The 17,328-nt window shown below is 45.8% G+C and overlaps 1 protein-coding gene across 5 annotated transcripts in view; it reads left to right on the top strand.

Annotated features, from left to right (window-relative positions):
- The window catches only part of arhgef10 (Rho guanine nucleotide exchange factor (GEF) 10), a 198,651-nt gene that overhangs the window by 88,115 nt on the left and 93,208 nt on the right, over positions 1–17,328 (top strand). For all 5 annotated transcript variants that reach the window (XM_060933319.1, XM_060933320.1, XM_060933321.1 and 2 more), the window contains 9 exons: positions 1,258–1,369; positions 2,663–2,775; positions 3,420–3,497; positions 4,818–4,997; positions 6,026–6,142; positions 6,363–6,455; positions 9,009–9,179; positions 10,534–10,679; positions 11,744–11,922. In XM_060933319.1, coding sequence (XP_060789302.1) covers positions 1,258–1,369; positions 2,663–2,775; positions 3,420–3,497; positions 4,818–4,997; positions 6,026–6,142; positions 6,363–6,455; positions 9,009–9,179; positions 10,534–10,679; positions 11,744–11,922 — 1,189 coding nt within the window. The remainder of the gene's footprint in view (positions 1–1,257; positions 1,370–2,662; positions 2,776–3,419; positions 3,498–4,817; positions 4,998–6,025; positions 6,143–6,362; positions 6,456–9,008; positions 9,180–10,533; positions 10,680–11,743; positions 11,923–17,328) is intronic.

Here is a 17,328-nt window from a genome sequence, read left to right as displayed (position 1 = left end):
CATTGGCTAATGTTAATGTTCATGAGTCCATCATCAGGAGAACACTGAACAACAATGGTGTGCATGGCAGGGTTGCAAGGAGAAAGCCACTGCTCTCCAAAAAGAACATTGCTGCTCGTCTGCAAATTGCTAAAGATCATGTGGACAAGCCAGAAGGCTATTGGAAAAATGCTTTGTGGGCGGATGAGACCAAAATAGAACTTTTTGGTTTAAATGAGAAGCATTATGTTTGGAGAAAGGAAAACACTGCATTCCAGCATAAGAACCTTATCCCATCTATGAAACATGGTGGTGGTAGTATCATGGTTTGGGCCTGTTTTGCTGCATCTGGGCCAGGACGGCTTGCCATCATTGATGGAACAATGAATTCTGGATTATACCAGTGAATTCAAAAGGAAAATGTCAGGACATCTGTCCATGAACTGAATCTCAAGAGAAGGTGGGTCATGCAGCAAGACAACGACCCGAAGCACACAAGTTGTTCTACCAAAGAATGGATAAAGAAGAATAAAGTTAATGTTTTGGAATGGCCAAGTCAAAGTCCTGACCTTAATCCAATCGAAATGTTGTGGAAGGACCTGAAGCGAGCAGTTCATGTGAGGAAACCCACCAACATCCCAGAGTTGAAGCTGTTCTGTATGGAGGAATGGGCTAAAATTCCTCCAAGCCGGTGTGCAGGACTGATCAACAGTTACCGCAAACGTTTAGTTGCAGTTATTGCTGCACAAGGGGGTCACACCAGATACTGAAAGCAAAGGTTCACATACTTTTGCCACTCACAGATATGTAATATTGGACCATTTTCTTCAATAAATAAATGACCAAGTATAATATTTTTGTCTCATTTGTTTAACTGGGTTCTCTTTATCTACTTTTAGGACTTGTGTGAAAATCTGATGATGTTTTAGGTCATATTTATGCAGAAATATGGAAAATTCTAAAGGGTTCACAAACTTTCAAGCACCACTGTAAATAGGATAGGTGTTGAGTTGGAAATACCATATTGAAAACTATTGTTTAGTTCGCACCAGAGGTGGGAAGTAATAACGTATAATCAATTTATTAATGTACTAAAATCAAGCGGCATGGTGGTTAGCACCATTACTGAGTGGCAGGAGTAGGCTGAAGTGTGCTGTGGCCCAACAGTCTGGATTAATACCGTTCCGGTCGTAAAAAGTAACGGCTCCCTGAATGAAGAATAAATCGTTTGCTTTTGCACGAGTTTGCGTGATTTGATGTTTGTTGTTATGGAAACAGATGCAAAAGCTTGTGAGGGCGGCGAAGCACGGCACCAAAGACGGCCTGGAGAAGACTAAAGCGGCGGTGAAGAAGGGAAAGTCCTTCATTCGAACTAAATCTTTTGGCCATGGTAGGAAGGAATTCTGCACGTACACTTGCGCTTTCTTCATCACAAGATGAGCTGTTTCTTTTCATGTTACCAAGGGGCGGAGTCATACTGTTGTTCGTCACTGATTAGTTTTCTATCACAGTTCATCCGTAGGCCTTTTTATTTCTTACCTAAAGGAGAACTGAATTCATTTTTAAACTTGCTTTATTTCTTAATTAACGTGTTATTCAATTACGTTTTCGGTTTTAGTAACCTTATATCGTGACTCGTATTGGCAACTAATTGCAATTAAATATTACACTTTTCGGCCTATTCGGTTTTTAGCCGTGTTGAATTTAGTTCGTTTGGTCCACGGCAGGCGTCGCTTATCCGCACGATCTTCACGAGACTTGTGCGAGACTTCGAAACACGAAGCGTCAGCCAGGTGTCAGTGCCGCCATTTTGAAAACTGTTTTCCAAACGAAGTATTGCACAAAAATGAGTTTAAATGACGATTACTGCCTAGTTTTTTCAAGCTTTCCTGATTGCTATCAAAACAAATAAAACTTCCAGCTTGATTACACCAGCATTCGAAAGAGGGCGCACGTGTCTTTTGACAATGTTGGCAGATGTCGGTCACTTTGATTTCCGCTGTACGTTTTACTTCCGTCCTACGATGTCTCGCACAGGTCTCAACGAATCTCGTTTACGGCTGTTGTTTTGACATTTGGACTGATATATTAAGCCTAGGTCACAACCGGACGTGCGATTTTTGGCGTTTCCCAAATCGCTGCGTTTTTTTTTTTTCGTGGAGAAAGACGCACGTTGGCCATAAGTTTGTCTTGCAACCTGAAAAAACCGTAAGCGTCCGTAGAGTTTGTTTGACATGACAAAGAACCTCTGCGGCCGGTCTACGGCTCGAAAATCAGCACGTCACACGCGCGCCCTCCGTGCGTTTCTTGCGTTTTTTGCACGTAGACCGGCCGTAGGAGCACGTACGGCCGGTTGTGACCTAGGCTTTTCAGAGCATATTTCAAAACACTCATAACTTGCTATTGCAGCGACAAAATAGCGATCAAAAATGCATTCCGATATTTAATAAAACGAGATAAATAGAATTTTGATGATAAAAAATTTGCCTTCAGTTCTCCTTTAACTCTGTTCCTGTTTTAGTTCCATCTAGATGAACTTTAAGGACTTGATAATGATAACTCATTTCTGATTCTCAAATTCAAGACGTCACGTTAAGACAGAAAATCCGAAAGTTGCTGTTAAAGCTGATCTCTGTCGTCCCTTTTTTAATGTTTGTTTTAACCTTCTGTTCGTGTGATTTAGAGAGAAAGGCATCATGTTTTGAGGAAGAGCCGTCCGAGCTCTTCATCGAGGTGGAGTGTTTAAACGTGGAGCCTGTACTAGGCCCCGCCCCTGAGGGCCTCTCTCAACAACAGGTACACACACACACTTTCTATATAGCCACAACTAACATTTTAATTTACTATTTTATGCTTCCTAAGATGATTTTGAGTTTTGGTTCTACAGAAATGAAACGTCACTCATCTATAACTTGTATATAAATGTTAAAATAACAATTTCAAGATGTTGAAAATTCCAATATCGGAACACACACAAAGCTGAAAATAAAATCAGCACCAAGTTAAACAGAGCTTTATACAGTATTACTCGCGTTATCAACATTTAATAATGATCAGAAACAGCTGCATACGGCGATAATCCAAAGTAAAGGGAACGTGCTCAGTATGGAATGATGTCTGATTTGTAATATGAATTAAGTTCACTTGGGCTCCTCATTAAACAAATTTGATTCAAGAGCAATGTGAGAATCCGTACGTTCTTCCTGTATTACCCAGGATAAAGGGTATTTTTCAGTTAAAACCCCGTAAGAGTTTTATCACCACCTACAGCAGGTGAGTACGGCTAGTGAGGGGGAAAAGTCCAAGATGGTGATTTTTAAAAAGTAATTTAAAGTGTACCGCAGCTAAACAACTGTTTTAAATCTAACCAAAATTGTACAGTCTAAACCCTGTTTTAGGTATTTAAGTAAGTGTGTGTGTGTGTGTGTGTGTGAGAACAGGTGGTGAGGAGATGTATTCTGGAGTCAATATTAGAGAGCGAGAAGAACTATTTAGACTCGCTGAAGAGGATATTAGAGGTATGTGTGAATATTAGCTGTTGAATCTTTAGTATTATTTTCCAACAAATTGTATAAAATAGTGGCATGAGTTCTGGATTGACACACGCCTCCTTCACTAAGACTGACACACACACACATGCGCGCACGAGGACACTCCCCTTTCACGAAGACTGACATACACACACACACACACGAGGACACTCCCCTTTCACTAAGACTGACACACACAGACACGAGGACACTCCCCTTTCACTAAGACTGACACACGCGCGCGCACACACACACACACACACACACACACACACACACGAGGACACTCCCCTTTCACTAAGACTGACACACACGCGCGCACACACACACACACACACACACACACACATACACACGAGGACACTCCCCTTTCACTAAGACTGACACACACACACATGCGCGCACGAGGACACTCCCCTTTCACGAAGACTGACATACACACACACACACACGAGGACACTCCCCTTTCACTAAGACTGACACACACACACACGAGGACACTCCCCTTTCACTAAGACTGACACACACGCGCGCACACACACACACACACACACACACATACACACGAGGACACTCCCCTTTCACTAAGACTGACACACACACACATGCGCGCACGAGGACACTCCCCTTTCACGAAGACTGACATACACACACACACACACGAGGACACTCCCCTTTCACTAAGACTGACACACACAGACACGAGGACACTCCCCTTTCACTAAGACTGACACACACGCGCGCACACACACACACACACACACACACACGAGGACACTCCCCTTTCACTAAGACTGACACACGCGCGCGCGCACACACACACACACACACACACACACATACACACGAGGACACTCCCCTTTCACTAAGACTGACACACACGAGGACACTCCCCTTTCACTAAGACTGACACACACACACACGAGGACACTCCCCTTTCACTAATACTGACACACACACACACACACACACACACACACACACAAGGACACTCCCCTTTCACCAAGACTGACTGACACACACACACACACGAGGACACACCTCCTTCACTAAGACTGACACATACACGAGGACACTCCCCTTTCACTAAGACTGACACACATACACGAGGACACGCCTCCTCACTAAGACTGACACACACATACAAAGGCCACACCTCCTTCACCAAGACCATTATGTTTCAGAAGTGCTCATTAATTTCTCATTTCTAATCTCAGTGTATTCTGGAACACTTGAATTAGTTTTGATGATGAATTAAATGAAGTTATTCTTCGACTCTGACGCGTTGTGACTGTTTCCTGTTTGCAGCACTATGAGAAGCCGCTGCAGGACACGGAGCCTCGGCTGCTGAGTGAGAGGAAGTGCAAGGCGGTGTTTTACCGAGTGAGGGAGATCCTGCAGTGCCACGCCATGTTCCAGATCGCCCTGGCCAGCCGTGTGACGGACTGGGACCAGCACCAGACCATCGGGGACGTGTTCGTCGCCTCCGTGAGTTCAGGAAACGATCATGAGTGGAGTTTCAGTCCACAACGTGTTGCGTTTCAACTGAAACAAATCCTGATAAAGATCCCAGCAGCTGGGCGGAACAGAGTGGTCATCATGTTGGAATTAAAAATGAAGATAGAATTATTTTTTATTTTATTGAAATGTTTTACTGTCTTTTTTTGTCAACTGTTGTTACATGAGGAATAAAGATGTGAAGAGGTGTGCTGTTACAGGAAAATAATGATCTGGTGGTGTGATGAAATGTAACCACTCCACAGCTCCTTAGTGAGGGAGGCGTGGCCTTGTGTGTGTGTCTGTCAGTCTTGGTGAAGGAGGAGGCGTGGCCTGTGTGTGTCAGTCTTGGTGAAGGAGGAGGCGTGGCCTGTGTGTGTGTGTGTGTGTGTCAGTCTTGGTGAAGGAGGAGGCGTGGCCTGTGTGTGTGTGTGTGTGTGTGTGTGTCAGTCTTGGTGAAGAAGGTGTGGCCTTTGTGTGTGTCAGTCTTGGTGAAGAAGGCGTGGCCTTTGTGTGTGTCAATCTTGGTGAAGGAGGAGGCGTGGCCTTTGTGTGTGTCAATCTTGGTGAAGGAGGAGGCGTGGCCTTTGTGTGTGTCAGTCTTGGTGAAGGAGGAGGCGTGGCCTGTGTGTGTGTGTGTGTCAGGCTTTGTGAAGGAGGAGGCGTGGCCTGTGTGTGTCAATCTTGTTGAAGGAGGAGGCGTGGCCTTTTTTTATCCAGTTATACAGTCATTACTGTAAGAACACATTAGTTTCTGTTCTCGCTTGTTTTATAGCAGCAATAAACAGTCGTTCCTTAACTGTCACCATAAACTCCTGTTAAAGTTTCAGCTTTAACTCTGACTGGTACAAAGCGCTGGCACTGGAGACTCCTTCCAGAAACGTTAAATAAACATCTCCTCCCAGAAAACTTCACCACATCAACAGTTACACACAGTGAACACATGCAGTGATGAGGAAGAACAGATTATTGCTCAGATTATTAAAGTGTCTCATCCGCATCATCTCTCTGTCCCTCAGTTCTCCAAATCCATGGTTCTGGATGCGTACAGCGAGTACGTGAATAACTTCAGTACAGCCATGGCGGTGGTGAGGAAGGCCTGCGCGTCCAAACCCTGCTTCCTCGATTTCTTGAAGGTCAGTTACACACTTTTATTAACACTACTGCGTGTGTGGATTCATCCTACGGTATAATAAACACTGATCAGTGTGTACTCGCTGTAATATGGTGTAGAATATATTTCATAAAGCAAACGTATTTCATATTACAGAAAAAGTGTCATTAAAGTCATTATGAACAATTGTGCGCAAATAACAATGGTTTTTGTAACGACGTGTGTGTGTGTGTGTGTTTCAGCAACGTCAGGAGTGCAGTCGAGATCACGTCACACTCTACGGCCTCATGATGAAACCCATCCAGAGATTCCCACAGTTCATTCTGCTCCTGCAGGTAACACACACACACACACACACACACACACACACACCTTCAGTTTTCTTTGTAACCACATGAACTAATTGGATTTTGGAATCGATCCAAACGGGTTCGAGGTCACAGCAAGGTCAAAGAGTTTTTCTTCAGCAGTTTTATGGTGTACAGATTAGCACCAGGAGGGAATAGGTTTGTTGGTGGCAGAGCAGACGTGTCCGCATTCACACTGTTAGTGTCGAGTTCTACTCGCTGATAAAGAAATACTTTGATTTGACCCTGCAGTCGTCTCTAAACGTCTCGCTGGATTCTGACCATCAGCACTCACCGTGGAAACCAGAGGAAACTCACAAACACAGACCAGTTATCTTTATATTAGGTCTGTCTGTCTGTCATTATATATTTATCCATCTGTTTGGATATATCTGTCTTTCTGTGTCAGTTTTTTTCTGTCTGTCTAATCTTCATGTATATCTGCTTTCTGTGCCTGCCTGCAGTGTCTGTCTAGTATTTGTCTGTCTGTAGTATCTCCCTGTCTCTCTACAGTGTCTGTCTGTCTAGTATTTGTCTGTCTGTAGTATCTCCCTGTCTCTCTACAGTGTCTGTCTGTCAAGTATCTGTCTGCCTGCAGTGTCTGTCTAGTATTTGTCTGTCTGTAGTATCTCCCTGTCTCTCTACAGTGTCTGTCTGTCAAGTATCTGTCTGCCTGCAGTGTCTGTCTAGTATTTGTCTGTCTGTAGTATCTCCCTGTCTCTCTAGTGTCTGTCTGTCAAGTATCTGTCTGCCTGCAGTGTCTGTCTAGTATTTGTCTGTCTGTAGTATCTCCCTGTCTCTCTAGTGTCTGTCTGTCAAGTATCTGTCTGCCTGCAGTGTCTGTCTAGTATTTGTCTGTCTGTAGTATCTCCCTGTCTCTCTACAGTGTCTGTCTGTCAAGTATCTGTCTGCCTGCAGTGTCTGTCTAGTATTTGTCTGTCTGCAGTATCTCCCTGTCTCTCTACAGTGTCTGTCAAGTATCTGTCTGCCTGCCTGCCTGCAAAGTCTGTGTAGTATTTGTCTGCCTGTCTGTCAAGTATCTGCCTGTCTCTCTACAGTGTCTGTCTGTCAAGTATCCGTCTGCCTGCAGTGTCTGTCTAGTATTTGTCTGTCTGCAGTATCTGCCTGTCTCTCTAGTGTCTGTCAAGTATCTGTCTGCCTGCCTGCCTGCAGTGTCTGTCTGTCTGTCTACTGTATCTGCCTGTCTCTCTAGTGTCTGTCTGTCAAGTATCTGTCTGTCTAGTATTTGCCTGCCTGCCTGCCTGTCTGTCTGTAGTATCTATCTGTCTGTCTCTCTACAGTGTCTGCCTGTCTGTCTGTCTGCCTGCAGTGTCTGTCTAGTATTTCTGTCTGTCTGTAGTATCTGCCTGTCTCTCTACAGTGTCTGTCACTCAAGTATCTGCCTGCCTTTCTGTCTGCCTGCCTGCAGTGTCTGTCTGTCTGTAGTATCTGCCTGTCTCGATACAGTGTCTGTCTGCCTAGTGTCTAATACCTGTCTGTCTGTAGTATCTGTATAATTTTCATGTATATCTTCTTTGTTTCTGTCTGTCTTCTTGCATGTCTACTTTGTGTCTATCTCTAAATCTGTCCATCTGTCTGTTTCTGTTTTCTGACAGTCTGTTTATAGTCACTTCCTCTTCCAAATTAAATAAAAAAACTGATAGATATAATTTAAGGATGTCGTCGTCCTCCTCGTATATAAAGCTTTGAATATGTTTCCTATTCTAGTTAATCAGCTTGCGTGGTCTGAACCCCTTTTCTGTGGACAGTGTTGGAATATTGTTGGCACAGCGTGGGATTTGAGTCTAACCCCACCTGCGTAGCCCAAGAGTTCGGCCTGGAGATTCCTTTCAGAGCATCTGAGCTCAAAACTCTCCTCGCAAACAACAGAATTTCGACCAGAGGAGAGTGTTTGTATCGTGTGACCTGTTCCCAAGATGTTTCGCAAGTCGTTATGTCACTCAGTTGTCAGCGATGGCACACAGAAAAAATGTTTTCCCTTATCACGTTTATTATTTTTGCAACCACAGGCTTTGCACGCGGCCGTTTTGCAACAGTGTCAAGAGCAGCGAGCCAATCACCATACAGGAAACCTACAGTATTAACGCTACGACATCATGCTGAGAGAGCAGGAGTACAAAAGAATTTTATAGAACTGCTTTATGCTCCACAGAGTTGTCAGTGCAGGGGAGTCAAAATGCATTTGTGTAAAATGTGTAATATTTCTAGCTGATGTTAATATTTTTCGCTGCGGTTCCGTTTCGACCCGTGTTAAAGTTCTCTTCCTGGTGTGCAGTTTAGTTTCATCCAGCAGGTGGCGCACATTCCTTACTTTACACACACCCTCCTCCTCTACCTGCGAATGGAACGGCGTTCGTCATGAATGAGTTATTGATTCCCCTACCTGTCTCTGAAGTGTCTGTTATGTACACACACACACACACACACACACACACACACGGGAACACAACCTTTAGTTACTATTCAATAAAACTTGCACGATGACCCTGATTTGATGTTTATCTTGGACTGTGTGTGTAGGACATGCTGAAGAACACGCCGGTGGGCCACGCTGACCGCTTGCCCCTACAGATGGCCCTGACGGAGTTGGAGACTCTGTCTGAGAAGCTGAATGAGAGGAAGAGAGAAGCAGATCAGCGCTGTGAGATCCGACACATTGCCAAGGCCATGAACGAGCGCTACCTCAACAAAGTACACACACACACACACACAACTGCACTGCATTGTGGGAAAATTCAACAATCTTAAGCCTAGGTCACAACCGGACGTACGATTTTTTTGGCCGTGCGATTTTTGGCGTTTCCCAAATTGCTGCGTTTTTTTTTTTTTTTTGCTCGTGGAGAAAGACGCACGTTGGCCGTAAGTTTGTCTTGCAACCTGAAAAAACCGTAAGCGCCCGTAGAGTTTGTTTGACATGACAAAGAACCTCTGCGGCCGGTCTGCGGCTCGAAAATCAGCACGTCACACGCGCACCCTCTGTGCGTTTCACGCGCGCCCTCCGTGCATTTCTTGCGTTTTTTGCACGTAGACCGGCCGTAGGAGCGCGTACGGCCAGTTGTGACCGAGGCAATAAATAATCTCAGATAAGAATTATATCATCTGAATCCGACAGGAAATAGATTTGTCCAGAACTCAGTAACTTGATTTAAAAAAAAAAAAATGGGTTATAAAAAAAAAATCATCATGAATACATTTAAATTTCTGTTATATTAATTAGTTTAGTAATTATACAGCTTAATTCAGTTTGTGATTATGTTAAGAAAATTAATTAAATAATTACTTGATTAGTTAATTAGTCAAACAATCAAATTCATGTTGGCAATAATCAGAAAAACAAACTTTTTTTAAAAAAATCTTATTTCTGTTTCGGTTTTCAATCAAGATTAAAATTTAATTTTTTTATTTTACTGTAGCACGTTTTTTTCCCCTTTTTTTTTTTTTTGTTCCGTGTGTGGTTTTTCCCCCCCAAATTTCCTGTCACTGTTTCTCACTGTATTTCCTGCTTACACTCGAAACCAAATCCAACTTCCTGTCTAATGTGCTACAGAAATACATTATCTTTTTCACTGATTGAAATTACCGTGATTCATTTCTAGCGTTAAGGACGTAAGCCTGAACGTAATAAGTGATGTTTTATATCTCATTATCTCTAGCCGCTTTATCCTGTCCTACAGGGTCGCAGGCAAGCTGGAGCCTATCCCAGCTGACTACGGGCGAAAGGCGGGGTACACCCTGGACAAGTCGCCAGGTCATCACAGGGCTGACACATAGACACAGACAACCATTCACACTCACATTCACACCTACGCTCAATTTAGAGTCACCAGTTAACCTAACCTGCATGTCTTTGGACTGTGGGGGAAACCGGAGCACCCGGAGGAAACCCACGCGGACACGGGGAGAACATGCAAACTCCACACAGAAAGGCCCTCGCCGGCTACGGGGCTCGAACCCGGACCTTCTTGCTGTGAGGCGACAGCGCTAACCACTACACCACCGTGCCGCCCTGTTTTATATATAATATATATATTTTTTCTTTCTTCAGCTCCTGAGTGTGGGGAGCAGGTATCTGATCCGCTCGGACGATGTGGTGGAGACGGTGTACAATGAACGAGGGGAGATGATCAAGACCAAAGAGCGACGGCTTTTCCTGCTGAACGACGTGCTCATGTGTGCCACGCCCAACCTTCGGTACACACACACGACTATGACTACTACTGATAGAAAAAAAATAAATCTCATCTCATCTCATTATCTCTAGCTGCTTTATCCTGTTCTAATAAATAATAATAATAAAATATTTTCCACTTTAGGATTAAAGTCATTAGCCATAATTAAGTCAGCAATTTATTACAATATTCAAACACAAACTAAACAGACCCTTTAAAGCAACAGTCCACCGTACTTCCATAATGAAATATGCTCTTATCTGAATTGAGACGAGCTGCTCCGTACCTCTCCGAGCTTTGCGCGACCTCCCAGTCAGTCAGACGCGCTGTCACTCCTGTTAGCAATGTAGCTACGCTCAGCATGGCCAATGGTATTTTTTGGGGCTGTAGTTAGATGCGACCAAACTCTTCCACGTTTTTCCTGTTTACATAGGTTTATATGACCAGTGACATGAAACAAAGTTCAGTTACACAAATTGAAACGTGGCGATTTTCTATGCTATGGAAAGTGCGCACTATAATGACAGGCGTACTAACACCTTCTGCGCGCTTCGGCAGCGCATTGATACGGAGCTCAGATATCAGTGCACTGCCGAAGCGCGCAGAAGGTGTTAGTACGCCTGTCATTATAGTGCGCACTTTCCATAGCATAGAAAATCGCCACGTTTCAATTTGTGTAACTGAACTTTGTTTCATGTCACTGGTCATATAAACCTATGTAAACAGGAAAAACGTGGAAGAGTTTGGTCGCATCTAACTACAGCCGCAAAAAATACCATTGGCCATGCTGAGCCTAGCTACATTGCTAACAGGAGTGACAGCGCGTCTGACTGACTGGGAGGTCGTGCAAAGCTCGGAGAGGTACGGAGCAGCTCGTCTCAATTCAGATAAGAGCATATTTCATTATGGAAGTACGGTGGACTGTTCCTTTAAAAAAACCTACACATCTCAGTTCCCAGGAAATTATTTTAAAGCGTCTCTGTGTAATAAACGTTCCCTACTGAGATTTTGTATCTACTGTCTGCTCTATACAAGGCTTTGTTTGTTTGTTTTTCTTTCATCCCCGTCCCTGGCCGCCTCCTCCAGCTCTCCTCAGGATGGCGGAGGTGCCGTTGTTCCTTCAGGCCAGCGTTTCCTGTTAAAGTGGAGCGTTCCTCTCAGCCTGGTGGAGCTGGTGGAGTTCGGCTCCTCCGAGGAGATGGGAGACTCCGCCCCTTTCCCCGCCCCTCACTCCGGAGAGAAGGTGGTCATCAACGCCAAGCCAAGTACGTCATTAATACGTATCAGAAATGTTTAACTAGCATCATCGAGGTGACTGCAAAGGCAGGTGATAGTAAGAGACGCTCTAAAGGAAAAGATGAAATATTTTATAAAATATTTGATCTCTCTCGCGGTTTTCTCCAGAGTGAGATTCTGAGAAATGCAGTCCGAAGCGCCGGGGTGTGTGTGTACGTGTGTGTGGTGTACGTGATTCCTGTTCCTCAGCATTTGATGCATATGTTTCAAAGTGTTCACTCTGAGCCTCCAACAGGAAATGAGATCCGATCTCTCCTCCAGCGTTCTCGGGTTCTGACCCACTAACCCGTTCTTCAGCCTCATTCTTCAGACCAGTGTCAGCTTCGTTAAAAATCCAAGTTGCTGTACTAATCCATGCTCTGTATGATTCATTTCAGGTTAAAGTGTAACTTTAAGCCCAGTTCTGAGCTTAACTCCACCCACTGACAGAGGGGCGGGGCATAAACTCATGTGAATGATGAGTGTTGATTACTTTTTTTTTTTTAAACTGCATTTTATGGGATGAAAACGACTCAAAACACAATCTAGTGGATAAAATCATCCTGAACCTTGCAAGGCTGATCCTGATGTCGAGTCAACAATTTATTAAAAAACAAAAAAAAAGGACTGGAGACACTCAAAGGCGGGGCTGGATGAGGTGGCCCACCCACCTCTGATTTAAAGGGCGTTAACTTTTATTTTTAATTATTTTACATCAGCATCGGCTGTGCAAGGTTCAGGATGATGTTAACCACTAGATGGAGTTTTGAGTCATTTTTCGACCCATAAAATGCAGATTTTTCTAAAAATGGTCTTTTTTTCCGTCAGTATAAACACCAGCATTGATGTGTTTCATCACAGTACCCTCGTATCATTTATTTTACAGCCTAAGAAAAGATTTACTCATGTAGCGCCTCTTTAATGGTGGAGTGATAAAATAGAAATATCATATCACGATTCTTGAGGACGTTTCTACGATGCACGAGTGTTGTGATTTAAAGGCTTGCGAACAAAATATTTAAAAATATATTTAATACTGAACGGAGAAATTTTTAACATCCGATCAGCCACTTCCAGTCAGTTTATAAAACATAGTTAAATAATTAAATATCCGTGATGGATCATAAAAGTATATTTGCGACGTAATTAAGCTCGTCTTATCACCAGCCCTGGTGCAGGTTAACGTAGCGTTTTGTACGTGTCAGATCACATTGTTATGCACAGTAATTACACAAATAACGTTCAGAAAAAGTTAAAGAAGTCCTGTTTAACTGCCACAGATATGAACTGATTATTTGCTGCCAGCTTCCATGCTGAGAAACAGACCTAACCCATCGGGATTGTACATTTGTTTTTTTTTCCTGTTTGTGTTTGAAAAGCTCCTGGCTACGCTGTGAGCGCAGGGATCTCGAGGTGATGGAGTGCAGGAGGTTTTCTTTCAGAAGGAGGGAGGAGAGTCGACCTGGTTGGATAAAACGATGGTGGTTTTTATACACTCCCGAACCAGAGTGGTGCTTTGTTATTGGACTTCTGTGCTAGTCACGGTTTGTCCATAACGAACACCATGTTCGAGCAGAGGGGTGTCCATAAGTGCACGTGGCACCAGGACACCTTAGGTCAGAGGTCGATGATCGACTTTGTTGTCGTTTCATCTGATCTCCGGCCCTATGTCTTGGACATTCAGGTGAAGCAAGGCACTGAGCTGTCAACTGATCACCACCTGGTGGTGTGTTGGATCCGCTGGCGGAGGAGGAAGCCGGACAGACCTGGCAGGCCCAAATGTATGGTGAGGGTCTGTTGGGAACGTCTGGCCGAGCACTCTGTCAGGGAGGTCTTTAACTCCCACCTCCGGGAGAGCTTCTCCCAGCTTCCGAGGGAGGCAGGGGACATTGAGTCTGAGTGGACCATGTTCTCTGCCTCCATTGTAGACGCGGCTGTTTGGAGCTGTGGCCGCAAGGTCTCCGGTGCCTGTCAGGGCGGCAATCCCCGAACCCGGCAGTGGACACCGGAAGTAAGAGATGCCGTCAAGCTGAAGAAGGAGTCCTATCAGGCCATGTTGGCCTCCGGGACTCCTGAGGCAGCTGATGGGTATTGGCAGGCCAGGCGTGCCGCAGCTCGGGCAGTTGCAGAGGCAAAAACTCGGAACTGGGAGGAGTTCAGTGAGGCCATGGAGGAGGACTATCGGTCGGCCTCGAGGAAATTCTGGCAAACCGTCCGGTGCCTCAGGATGGGGAAGCAGTACTCTGCCAACACTGTTTACAGTGCGGGTGGAGAGCTGTTGACCTCGACTGGGGATATTGTCAGGCGGTGGAAGGAATACTTCGAGGATCTCCTCAATCCCACCGTCACGTCTTCCATTGAGGAAGCGGAGGCTGATGACTCAGAGGTGGACTCGTCCATTACACAAGCCGAAGTCACTGAGGTGGTTTGCAAGCTCCTCGGTGGCAAGGTACTGGGGGTGGATAAGATCCGCCCTGAGTATCTCAAGTCTCTGGATGTTGTGGGGCTGTCTTGGCTAACACGCCTCTGCAACATCGCATGGCGGTCGGGGACAGTGCCTCTGGACTGGCAGACCGGGGTGGTGGTCCCTCTTTTTAAGAAAGGGGACCAGAGAGTGTGCTCCAGTTATAGGGGAATCACACTTCTCAGCCTCCCCGGGAAGGTTTACTCCAGGGTTCTGGAGAGGAGAATTCGGCCAATAGTCAAACCTCGGATCCAGGAGGAACAATGCAGTTTTCGTCCTGGTCGTGGAACACTGGACCAGCTCTATACCCTTCATAGGGTGCTCGAGGGTTCATGTGAGTTTGCCCAGTCAGTCCACATGTGTTTTGTGGATCTGGAGAAGGCATTCGACCATGTCCCTCGTGGTATCCTGTGGGGGGTGCTTCGGGAGTATGGGGTTCGGGGCTCTTTGCTAAGGGCTGTCCGGTCACTGTACGAACGGAGCAGGAGTCTGGTTCGCATTGCTGGCAGTAAGTCAGACCTGTTCCCAGTGCATGTTGGACTCTGGCAGGGCTGCCCTTTGTCACCGGTTCTGTTCATAATTTTTATGGACAGAATTTCTAGGTGCAGCCAGGGGCCAGAGGGAATCCTGTTTGGGAACCACAGGATTTCATCTCTGCTTTTTGCGGATGATGATGTCCTGTTGGCTTCTTCAAACCAAGACCTTCAGTATGCACTGGGGCGGTTTGCAGTCGAGTGTGAAGCGGCTGGGATGAGAATCAGCACCTCCAAGTCTGAGGCCATGGTTCTCGACCGGAAAAGGGTGGCTTGCCCTCTTCAGGTTGGTGGAGAAGTCCTGCCTCAAGTGGAGGAGTTTAAGTATCTCGGGATCTTGTTGGAGCTTGAGATTGACAGGCGGATTGGTGCAGCCTCCGCAGTGATGCGGTTGCTTTACCGGTCCGTCGTGGTGAAGAAGGAGCTGAGCCAAAAGATGAAGGTCTCGAGTTACCGGTCGATCTACGTTCCGACTCTCACCTATGATCATGAGCTTTGGGTAATGACCGAAAGAACAAGATCGCGGATACAAGCGGCCGAAATGAGTTTCCTTCGCAGGGTGGCTGGGTGCTCCCTTAGAGTGAAAAGCACAGTCACTCGGGAGGAGCTCGGAGTAGAGCCGCTGCTCCTCCACATCGAGAGGAATCAGCTGAGGTGGCTCAGGCATCTCTTTCGGATGCCTCCTGGACGCCTCCCTGGGGAGGTGTTCCAGGCATGTCCCTCCGGGAGGAGGCCCCGGGGAAGACCCAGGACACGCTGGAGGGACTATGTCTCTCGGCTGGCCTGGGAACGCCTCAGTGTTCTTCCCGAGGAGCTGACCGAGGTGTCTGGGGAGAGGGAAGTTTGGGCTTCCATGCTCAGACTGCTGCCTCCGCGACCCGGCACTGGATAAGCGGAAGAAAATGAGATGAGATACTCCTGTTTATTTTAATCACTTTGACTGGAACTGCCCTCGAGGCATTTTACAGCAATAAATATTAATATGGAAATATGGGTTGGTGGTGAAAAGAAGTGCCTTAAATATTAATTAAATCACAAATTTAATCAGCTAAATTTTCTCCTATTATTTGGCTTCCACACAGAATACAAGAGCAGGCCACACTCATCAGAGTAAATATACACCTCGAACAGTGATTTTATTTAATCTGTGAGAGATGGGAAGAGAGAAGGAGTTGGGGGAGAGATGGAGAGGGAGACTGGGGAGAGAGAGAGAAGGGGAGAATGAGGGAGTGAGAAAGAGAGAGAGATGGGAAGAAAGAAAGGGGTAGAGAGGGAGATGGAGAGAATGAGGGAGCGATAGGAAGAGATTAAGGGGCAAAGAAAGATGGGAGGAGAGGAAGGGGCAGAGAGAGGTTGAGAAAATGAGGGAGTGAGAGAGTGATGGGCAGAGAGAGATTGAAATGGGCAGAGTGTGAGAGATGGAGAGAAAGAAAGTGAGATGGGAAGAGAGAGATGGGGAGAAGGGCAGAGAGTGAGGGATGGAGGGAATGAGGAAGTGAAATGGGTAGAGAGAGAGATGGGAAGACAAAGGGGCAGAGAGCGATGGAGAGAATGAGGGAGTGAGAAAGAGGGATGAGAGAGAGTGAAATGGCAGTGTGAGCGAGAAGGGGGCAGAGAGAAGGAGAGCAGGAATGAGGGAGTGAAATGGGAAGAATTGAAGTGAGAGATGGGAAAAGAGAGGGGCAGACAGAGATGGAGTGCGAGAGATGGGCAGAGAGTGAGGGATGGAGGGAATGAGGAAGTGATAGTGAGTGAAATGGGCAGAGATGGGGAGAAAGAGAAAGGGGCAGAGAAAGAGAGAGATGGGAAGACAGAAAGGGGCAGAGGGAATGAGGGCGAGAGAGAAAAGGATGGTAGAGTGTGAGAGATGGAGGGAATGAGGGAGTTGGAGTGAAATGGGAAGAATTGGAGAGAGATGGAGGAAAGAAAGGGGCAGAGAGAGATGGAGAGAATGCGAAAGGGTGATGGGGAGAGACGGAAGAATGAAGGCGTGAGAGAGGGGGAGTAAGACAAATGCCTCTTCTCTCCCAAAGACCAGGGTTATCTGTCGATTCAGCACTGGCTAATCTCTGGTGATGACGGTTCAGTCCGGGTCTGGGTCTCATGCACTCTTTTTACCGCTCACTGCGTCGTCTCTGCGTCCGACTTCAGTGACCCAGCACTGCGTTAACATTAATAACTGAAACGCGTGCTTCGTTCTTTCTTTTTTGCAAACGCAAATGATGCACAAACAAATCAAATACTTTTCACGTTCTCATCGTATGGGGTCCCGACGTCAGAGGTTCACCACTCGCTCGGACATGTTAGTTTCATAGCTCAGTGCACAGAGAGGAGCCTCGTACTGGACCTAATAATCTCATCTCATTATCTCTAGCCGCTTTATCCTGTTCTACAGGGTC

Source organism: Neoarius graeffei, chromosome 11 (genome assembly GCF_027579695.1).
Source record: "Neoarius graeffei isolate fNeoGra1 chromosome 11, fNeoGra1.pri, whole genome shotgun sequence".
NCBI lineage: Eukaryota > Metazoa > Chordata > Actinopteri > Siluriformes > Ariidae > Neoarius > Neoarius graeffei.
The sequence above is the reverse complement of the archived record's forward strand: the minus strand, read 5'-3'. Positions and strand labels throughout refer to the sequence as shown.